Below are 10,077 nucleotides of genomic sequence, written 5' to 3' on the forward strand. Positions count from 1 at the left end.
TTTTTTTTTTTTTTTTTTTTCACTTTGTCACAGTTCTATTGCACAGTGCATTACCACAGATCATAGTAATCACTGCTGATATTGACCAAGTAACCCCCACATATGCTATTATATGCCACTGGATATAAGAACATAGCAAATATTTATAAGATAACCATTACATCAAGAGCACATAGTAGGTGTTCCTACAGTTAGAAGATAAGTAAGACATAGTCTGCTCCCAGGAAGTTCACTATCCAAAAGGAGCCAAGGCACACAAATAGAAAACACTCGCTGCCATCAAGTCAATTCAGACTCATAGTGACCCCAATTAGGTTTCCAAGGCTGTAAATCTTTTTGGAAGCAGACTGCCTCATCTTTCTTCCACAGAGTGGCTGGGGAGTTTGAACCACTGATCTTTTGGTTAGCAGCCAAATCCTTTAACCATTACACCACCAGAGCTCCTTAGAAAACATAGGTCTGCTGAATGGGTACCAGTCTTTTAAAGAAATTGAGTAAACAAAGTACTTTGATCTAACAATGATCTACAGACTGCTATTCAGACTGAAGTTTAGATGAACCAGTGTTGCATCATAAAGGGAGAGTTGTGGACTTAAAGCCAAGTGACTTTGGTGTTAGTACTAGCTCTGTTAAATAACATTGACAAAGTCTTCTAAATTCTTTGGGCCCCACTTTCCTAATCTTGGGAGTAAAGAGATTGATCACATGACCCCAAAGGCCTACCAGCATTAACATTTTTCATGTTTCTTAAAAACATTAAGGAAGCAAAACTTAAGGGAAACTTTTCAACTTTTAGCCTCCACAAATGTCAGTCTGAAAGCCTCCCCATTTATTCCAAAATGTGCCTTAATTTAAGAAGTTCACCTAGAGGGATAGTTTAAAATGATCATTGATTAATTAATTATTCTTTCCTCATCACCAAAAAGCAAAGACAGTTTGCTTACTCTTTCTACAGTAGTACAGGATTTATTTAAACCTGGCTTGCATCCCAGTATACCCAATTCATCTTATTTAGACTCATTAGTGTATTAAAACTAGCCCTGTGGGTTAAATACATTCTCAATTTTGGTTTATCCATAGCTCTTGCTTCTCTTTCCTCACTTATCAGCATTTTCACCAACTCAGTGTTCATTCAAATTATGGGAAGGCAAAGAAAAATGAAACTAAAGACCAGCCTTTTCTTATATTTTACTAGTGTTTGTGCAGTAAATGCCTCTTAAAACACGGCAGATTCAGGTACAGCACTGACCAGATAGTTTTGCCTAAAATAACCACAGGCAATAAAATCCTAACTGCCAGAAGATTTTTAATTCTGTGATCCCATGCCACTATAATAATATGTAAAAATTTAAATTACAATAATACAAGAAAGTGGTATTAATAACTATGCCTAGTGCATATTTTCAGGAGTCCATGCTGGAAGGGAGGCTCACTTCTCATGCAATGCCATTTTTTATTGTTTGCAGATTTACCATGTACTTGCATAAGGTTTATTATAATAAAAATTAAAAAGCAATATTAGCCAACATTTATTGCACACCAGGCCTTTTATATGCATTAACTCATTTAATCTTCTCAACAACCCTAATATAATTAAAAAATAAAAAGTTTCTCCATTTTATAGATGAAGAAACAGGGAGTTAAGAAAACATGTTCAAGGACATACACCTGTTAACCAAACTGACATTTTTATGGTGATAAAATCATGTTACAGATATCAAATAAATAAATAAATAAAGCTGTTGGAAGTTAAATTACCATACAAAGGTGAAGTGCGAGTGTTCTACTAATAAAGGGGCAAGTTTACTAGGTAAACATTTGACAAATTTGCAACAGTAAGTCATGTGGAAACAGATTGAGCTTTGGTCTTGTAAATCTTGGGTTTTCATTTGTTCTTTCTACAAGTTCAATTCCTCCGCTACATTGGTAAAATATTTTATTGCAATTGGAAGCTGTAAATCTGGGGGAGTGATGGAGATGGACAGTTGATGACCTATGTTTACCTTTCCATAAATGGCTGGAAACCTACTAGCCTTTCCCCTATTCCTGTAGATCCAAAGATCAGTAGTGTGTCTGGGTTGCCATTTGTAGTCCATTTCCTTCCCACACCCACAGAAATGAACCTGTGCCTTTAGACGAAGAATAAAGTATGTTGTGGACCATCCTCAAGTTTCCAGCTCTATAGATTGGGTCAGCTGAATCACCCTTCCCGACCTAACTCAAACTTCTAGAAGCTAGCCTATTAAGGGCCCGACTCTTTGTAACTAACCAGCTCTTCAAATACCTGGAAAACATAAATAAGCTTCAGAAGACCAACAGAAGTTATTTTAGCAACAGATAAAAGTATCACAAAACACTTTTTGTTCTTCTTCATCCATATTTTCTTTTGGTTCAATTTTCATATCTAGCTGAGAGAAAAAGGAACAGGAAATGTTTTCTGTACTAAAGATAGCAGACATGATTTACAGTGACAAGGTGTAATAATTCACACCCTACCATGAACCTCAGAGACACCAGATGCTCATTTTCTGATATATTCCCAAGCCTTCATTAGCTTTAGTCTTAAAATGACCATATCTCTCTCCAGGAAACTCCCATCTTGTGTACAGATTGGATGTATTGTGGATATATTTTTCCAATCACTGTTTCATCCAAAATTACATATTGAACATTTACTGTGTGTCAGATACTCTTCTAGATGGTAGAGAAATAGCCAGGAACAAAGTAGAATAGGCAAATAATATGTATCTTCATGGAGCTCATAGTCTAGTTAGGGGAGGGAAGCAATATCAAAATTAATAAGTAAATTGTATAGAATGTTAGAAATTCACAATGTTAGAAGGTTCAAGTGCTCACACACTAAGAAAAATAAAGCAGAGAGTGCTCCCAGCTGAGGTTGCAAATTTAAATAGAATTGTTAAGGAAGGCCTCACTGAGAAGGTGACCTTTGAGCAAACGCTTGAAGGTGATGAGGGAGTATCTGATGAAGGGGTATGTGGATATCTGAAGAGCGATTCTTGTGGACAGAGGAAACAGTGAGTGCAGAGGCCGTGAGGCAGGAGAAGTAATGGGGGCCAGATCTTGTTGTGGTTAATCTTGTTGTTGTTCTTGTTGTATGCTATTATCCTGTAGGGCTCTGCAAACCATTGTAGAAATTTGGCTTTTACTCAGTGTGAGATGAGGAGCCATTCATAAGTTTTGAACAGAGGTGTGATAATTATCTGATTTCAGTTTCTTATAGAAACAATACTAATTGTGAGACAGGTTCCCCGAACAACCCACCAAAGCTCATTTAACCCATATTATCATCGAACCAAGGTACTAAATCAGACTCTTAAAATGAGCTCAGAACCCTAGATTTAGACCCAGGCAGCAGGGATTTGAGTGGAATGAGTGTGGGCAAGCCAACTGAGATCTCTGAGCTGGTTTTCCTCATCTGAAAAATAAAGATAAGCAATACCTGCCTTGTTGTTTTATTTTGAGGATCTGGTGAAAACTGAATGTAGAAGCACTATGTAAATTGTAAAGCACTTATATAAATATCAAGGGAGGTCCTGATAGCCCAGTGGTTGTGATGTGCCATTATTTCAGGGAAAATTAAGTCCAGGTCAGAAGGCAGAATGCCAGGAATACAGTCTTCCTTTTCCATCCTTTCTTATTAAATAGTCATGAAGATGGTGCCTCTTCCTCCCTTCTTCTCTAGCACTGGGAGTTGAGAGGGACAAGGCTCCTGGCTGATCTCAACAGAAGGTACCAGGTGGGCTCCCAGCTGGATCAGTCATAGCTACAGGCTGTTTATAGATAGAGGTCTCCTTGAATGGTTGCTCTTCTCTGTTGCCAAAGGATTGTGCTAGTGGAGCATCATGTCCTTACCCCTCACTGACCCCTATACCCCTCCAATTCAGGCTATAGATGCACTGGGCTGTCCTCTGTTGGGCAACATCTCCAAAGTAACCATAGTCCTCTTCTCCTTCCCCACAGGCATTCCTCCTACGGAAGGCTTTTGGATGACCATGATTACGGATCCTGGGGAAACTACAACAACCCTCTCTATGACGACTCCTAACAAAGGACCATGGACTGGGATGAGGAATAACTGTTCTTTATTTATAAGTGCTTCTCCAGTAGAATTAATAACAAGTACCTGATGCTCATTGAACGACAATCTTAAATTCTGTTTTGTTGGTATGGTTGTTTTTGTTTTCCTCCCTTTCCTCTGGCTGCTTCAACTCCCCCATTCTAAGGCAAAAGGAAGCGATTCTTAACAGCGAATTGAGGCCTCCATGGTGGAGGCGGCTGCAATCATGACAGGACCCACTGTGAGAGGGAGTGAGGAAGAGGGACTTGGTTAATTTTGTATGGGTTCCTTTAAGGGAAGCTTTTTGTTCATGGTATTTCTAAACTTTTCTGTAGGAAAGTACTTTAAATATCAATGAAAGGAAAGGAAATGAGGACTGGAAGGAATTCACTCTGCCTGTGAGGAAAGCAGGGGTTTCTTGGATTCCTTCTTAATTTCTGTTCAGGTGGTTGTGCCTGACAGGATGCCCTTTCTGCTGGACAAGCTAGATACCAGCTTCTTAACTGCCTAATTAATTAAATGAAAATAGAAAGTGCCCTGGGGGAGGCCACAGGCCAAGAAGCAGAGTAGCAGGTTACTGTCAGATCTCAGTAAACCCCCCTCTATCTGTGCTCCCCTCCAGCCTCCTATCTCAGCTAAGGATGCCAGTTCTATTTCACTTCACCTGGAATCCTAGCCCACAGCTTTCAGCAGAGTTACATTTCAAAGGATAATGCTATGAGATGAGCTTAAGTATTGAAGGGAAAGGAAGAGATGTGGGAGGTATGTGCTAGAGGAGTGGAGAAGGCTAGGAGAGAAAGGAGGTTAGTAACATGCACTGAGGCCCTCATTAGGGAAGTGGGAATAAGCTCTCGATAACTGTCAGAGGCATCCACTACTTGAAGGAACCCATAGTATCCTTGCATCATACCCATAAAGCAACTGGTTCACTGCCATCCTGTCTGTTGGGTAGTGGCTATAAGTTGCTTTTGTTGTTGTTGTTTTTAGGTTTGGTTTTGTTTTTTTTTTTTAAAGACACTAATGTATTGGCATTTGTCACTGAGACATTTCCATAGGAAACCAACACTGTGGTTAATCCATTTATTTTTCTTATACTTTTAACTTACACGTTCTTCTCTTTAATAAATCGGTAGATGATCTAAAATCCTGCATAGCAAATTCTGTGAAAGAACTGATTATCCTTTTAAGCATTTATTTCAGTGATTCCCAATCAGCAGGTAATTTTGTCCCCAGGGGACACTACTGAGTAGAGACTAGGGATACAACTAAACAGTCTACAGTGCATAAGACAGCCCACCAAAACCAAGACTTTTCTGGCCCAAAATGAGAAACTCTGTTCCCTTATGATAGAGCAAGACACTCACAGATTAGTTTTTTTTTTTTTTTTTTTTTTAACGAAATGAAATAATGTGTTATTTTTTTCTATTGAAAGTGTTGAGTCTATTGGTTGCAGGTTGTTTTGGCATGTATGGTTGCCTTTTTATTTCTATGTGTTTGCTTAATAGCTTTATTTCACAGCTACCGCTCTGTCCCCTTATAACTTAAAATATTAGCAACCAACATCTTATGTCCTGGTTTCATGTAGTAGAAAACATAGGTCAGGTCCTTTTTCAAAATGTGCTATATTGTCCTTCAATGTCACAAAAAACTTGAAACTGGGTTTTTATTTCTAAACTTGGACTTGCTGCCATGACTGTTTAGTTTACAGAAACTTTACGCTCAGCTCCTCCTGTCACTCACTGTGGTTCAGCAAAGTCCTGACATGAAAACCACCATTACAGTACTTTTCTAAACCTTTTTGGTGTCAGGGACACCAGAGCATCACTGCTTTCCACAACCTGTCTCCCGCACACCCCACTTGAGGCATTATTTCCAAACTCCCTAGGTGCCAAAAGAGAAGAAGCAACCCCCAGAGGCAGTGGGTAATGAGGAGTAGGCTTCTAAAATTATGACATCTCAGAATATTAAAAAAAAAAAAAAAAAAGTGAGTCTTTTCCCAAAATGGCCAAGAATGACCAAAGGTACACCCTCTGGTTGTAATTGCTCTGGATAATTACCCCTCTTTCCTAACCTCACCCCCTTCACAGGGCTTTCAATTTGGCAAAAGACAAGTCAATAGAAACAGAACATTCCCTAAGTTTTGTCTCCCTCAGATAAAAACATTTTGACAAAATGTCCATAAGACGTCTTTTGAGAGATACACTTCTGGATGTGGCTTCAGTCATAAATGCTGGGTCAGAGGGACCTGCCTTTTCGCAGGGAACCCTGATCAATTATAAACCACAGAATAAGCAACAGCACCTGGTGGGTTTGTTGCTCTTATTAACTTCAAAACCCTTATAGTGAAAAGAGGGATCTCAGTCTAACATACATATATTCAGGTGGATAACAGCCTCCCATGAGAGTTCTAATGACTCTTCATTATGCTAATATAAAGTACCTAAGGGTTGAATTTTATTTAGCTAAATGAATTTTCTGCCTTTGAGTTGGCCAAAATATTTTTGCAATTGTGTTCTGCAAATGTTACTTAAAACCAGGGCTTCAAACCAGTTAATTCTGGTTTGACTCCCTGCTGAGAATTTGCATTTCCATCCCAGATGCACTGAATCAGAATCTACATTTATGTACACATAGGAGTTACCTGAGAATCTGTAAGAATCATCTGTGGATCCTGTTAAAATGTAGATTCTGGTTTAGTATATCTGAGGTGGAAATGCAAATTCTCAGCAAAGGGGTCAAAGTGAGATGAACTGATTCAAGACCCGGCTTGAATCATCATGACATCATTTACCTCAGGGAGAGAGTCTATTCAGTTCTACCTAGGGGAAATAGCTCCAGTGGATCTCAATGAACCACATATCTGTGCATAGGACTGACTAGTCAAAAACTTTAGACAGAATATCAGTGCAGTAGGGCATCAAGCAGTCTCTTCTAAACCATAGATTGCAAATTCATAAAAGACTGAGATTCAACTTTGTTTTCTTTTCCAGTAGCCCCAATGAAATCTCCTGCCCTCTCTGAACTTCTGTTTCTTCATTTCTGAAATGGGGGCAATGCTTTCATATTGAGCTCACCCCAAACTACCTCACAGAGGTGTCGTGAGGATTAATGAAATCATGTCTACAGTGTTTTCGGTTTCTGGGGAAAAATATTTATAGACATTTGAAGTATTACATAAATATATAAGTGATCTCAGTTTGTTTGCTCTTATATTGGTGTGTTTTTTCTACTTAAATCTATGGAACTGAACTGTGTTGTAGCCATATCAGACAGTAGTTACAGCTCTGGACTAACCCAGTATAGCTGATCAACTGCAGGGTTAACCGTGCCTGAGACCTTGAATGATGATTTGCATCTCCAAAAGAAAGAATGGCCTAGGACACGGATCTTGCAGACAGGATCCAGAAAGTCAGAGTAATAGTACAGATACAAGAACACCAAGGACAGTGGACTTCTGGCCTTTACCATACTGGGGTCTCCTGGGTCCATTACTGGATTTAATTTTGGTTTATGTCATCTGTTTGCCCTTCATCTTGCTTCCAAGGGTGCATGGTTCAATCCCTCGCATCTGGGAAATGAATTTTGCAACTGGGCCAGATGCTAATTTGCACGTTGATTCACCTTCTTTGCCTTTAACTATTTTTTGGCAAATGAATGTATCACTTCAACCTTGATTTTAAAAGTGGTAGATGATATTGGTAGCATTGCTAACCAAGAGACCAATGCCAGATTGTTTTTCTAGGATGAATTACCCAACGTTATTCGAAGATGGGAAGACGTGCAACTTCTTTGATATTCGATGTCCTTATATCCACATTTGTTGTAAGACATATTATACTGATTATAATTGTATTAAAGTTGTTAAAGGCTTGCATCTGTCTGTAATGATTCACATGTTGTGTGTTTTGTTATTCATACCATCCAGTGGACAATACTCATATGAAGTAGCCCTGGCTTGTTCTTTTAAAAAAAAAAAAAAAAAAAATCCCATGTCAATAAATACTTTCTGCAAAGGAGAAAGATCTTTCTGATCTTAAAACAGAATTGAAGAATGTCAGAATTGAAGAAAGTTTCCAAGTAGTAATATTATTCTTGCCTATATTTTGTGCCTTATAAAATAGACAATAAAGAACACTTTGATTCAATGAGTAGATGGCAGTACATAAACAAGTCATATTAAGCCATATTAGTCTCACAGTCCATTTGATAACTGCTTCACTCCTCTTCAAGAAAATCAAATTTTCAGCATACTCATCCTTACTAGATAGTCATCCAGAATATAATTTCAATCCCAGAAGCTAAACGATGATTATTGATTCTTGACTAAAAACAGCAATAACAAATCCTGTTACACATTTTGCTCTTTAAGAGAAGCATGGAACCACCTGAAAACTAGAACTTGTTGATTAGTTGATGGACACAAAATTAAAGTCAGATTTAATAAGTTTAGTTTCCGTTTTCCAGTGGCCCAGCTTGGAAGGTCCACTGGGAAGAGTGAAGATGGAAGATGGAGACCAATCATGTTTAGCCCCTTTCCCCTCTATTATTCAGTCATTTCTTCTGCCATGGACACAGAAGCAACTAAAAACTTCATTATTCAAAGCTATCTTGAAAAAAATAAGAATCAATCAGAGAGCACTTTAAGTATATATAGAAATAAAAGGCTTAACAATAAAGTTGGATCCAACTCATAGCAACCCCTCCTTGGATTTCCAAGGCAGTATCACTACAAAAGTAGATTGCCCAATCTTCCTTCAGAGGAGTGGCTGGTGGGTTTAAACCACCAGCCTTCTGGTTAGCAATCAAATGCATTAGGTACTACGCCACCAGAGCTCCCAATAGTGTGTATAATGTTTATATATTATGGAATTCTTGGATCCAAATATTTTTTTCTGCATTATAGCTTTTCCAAGTAAGAAAATATTCTGTTTAAATCACTTAGTAATCTATCTGTGATGTCTTATTCTCTGAAATTCAATGGTACTCATCAATAGCTAACTATATTTTGACTTTTATCTAGAAGCATTGAGTCATAAATATCACCTGCAAAGCACTGTTCAAACTGAGACAAACTGTAAGAGGTATGATATCTTCCTTAAAGGAACTAGTTATTGGCAAATGTGAAGTGGACTACATTTACTGCACTAAAACATTAGTAAGTTTGAGTCACCAGATGCATTGAATTTCTAAATTAGCAAGTCACAGAATATTTACTATCAAAAATAATAAAGAAATGCGACATCCATTAGGGAACTTGCATGGCTATTTTAGCTGCCATCTAATTGATTCCAATTCATGGCAGACTCACATGTGTCAGCAGAACATAGACCTTTCTTCCAAGATGCCTCTGGTGGGCTTGAACCTCCACCATCTCTCTTAACAGCTGACCACTTTAACCATTTGCACTACCCAGAGATTCTATAGGAGCCCTGGTGATGCAGTTGTTAAGCACGCGTTTAAACTTACCAGCTGCTGCTTCTATAAAGATTTACAGCCTTGGAAATCCTATGGGCTAGTTCTGCTCTATCCTATATGGTCATATGAGTTGGAATCAAGTCAATGGCAATGGGTTTTTTTGGTTTAGGGATGACATGCCTTTGGACATTTTCTAATGTAATCCTTACGTCAGCTTTAGAGATCATTACACTATCTCCATCTTACAGATGGGGAAATTGAGGTCCAGGATATTAAATCCATTCATTCATTTACTGAATCTTTCTAGGTTGTTGTTGTTGTTGTTGTTATGTGCCATGGAGTTGGACCTGACTCATAGTGACCGCTCCTTGGGTTTCTGAGGGAGTATCACTACAGAAGTGGATCGCCCAACCTTACTTCCGAGGAGTGGCTGGTGGGTTTGAACTGCTAGCTTTCTAGTTAGCAGTCAAGTGCCTTAGGCACTATGCAACCAGAGCTCCCTCTTTCTAGGTAGTCCATAATTAATAAAATGGTTCCTGATCTTTGGGTATTTACAATTTACTAAATGGTAAGAGTTAGATGCA

General features: G+C 38.5%; 1 protein-coding gene across 1 annotated transcript in view; it reads left to right on the forward strand.

Moving 5' to 3' along the window:
* Positions 1 to 4,066, forward strand: part of PARM1 (prostate androgen-regulated mucin-like protein 1) — a 46,405-nt gene extending 42,339 nt beyond the window's left edge. Inside the window, exon 3 of the mRNA XM_007949053.1 lies at positions 3,982 to 4,066. Coding sequence (XP_007947244.1) covers positions 3,982 to 4,066 — 85 coding nt within the window. The remainder of the gene's footprint in view (positions 1 to 3,981) is intronic.
* Positions 4,067 to 10,077: the final 6,011 nt, after the last annotated feature.

The sequence above is a fragment of the Orycteropus afer genome, unplaced genomic scaffold (genome assembly GCF_000298275.1).
Source record: "Orycteropus afer afer isolate SDZICR_OR568_19922 unplaced genomic scaffold, OryAfe1.0 scaffold00235, whole genome shotgun sequence".
NCBI lineage: Eukaryota > Metazoa > Chordata > Mammalia > Tubulidentata > Orycteropodidae > Orycteropus > Orycteropus afer.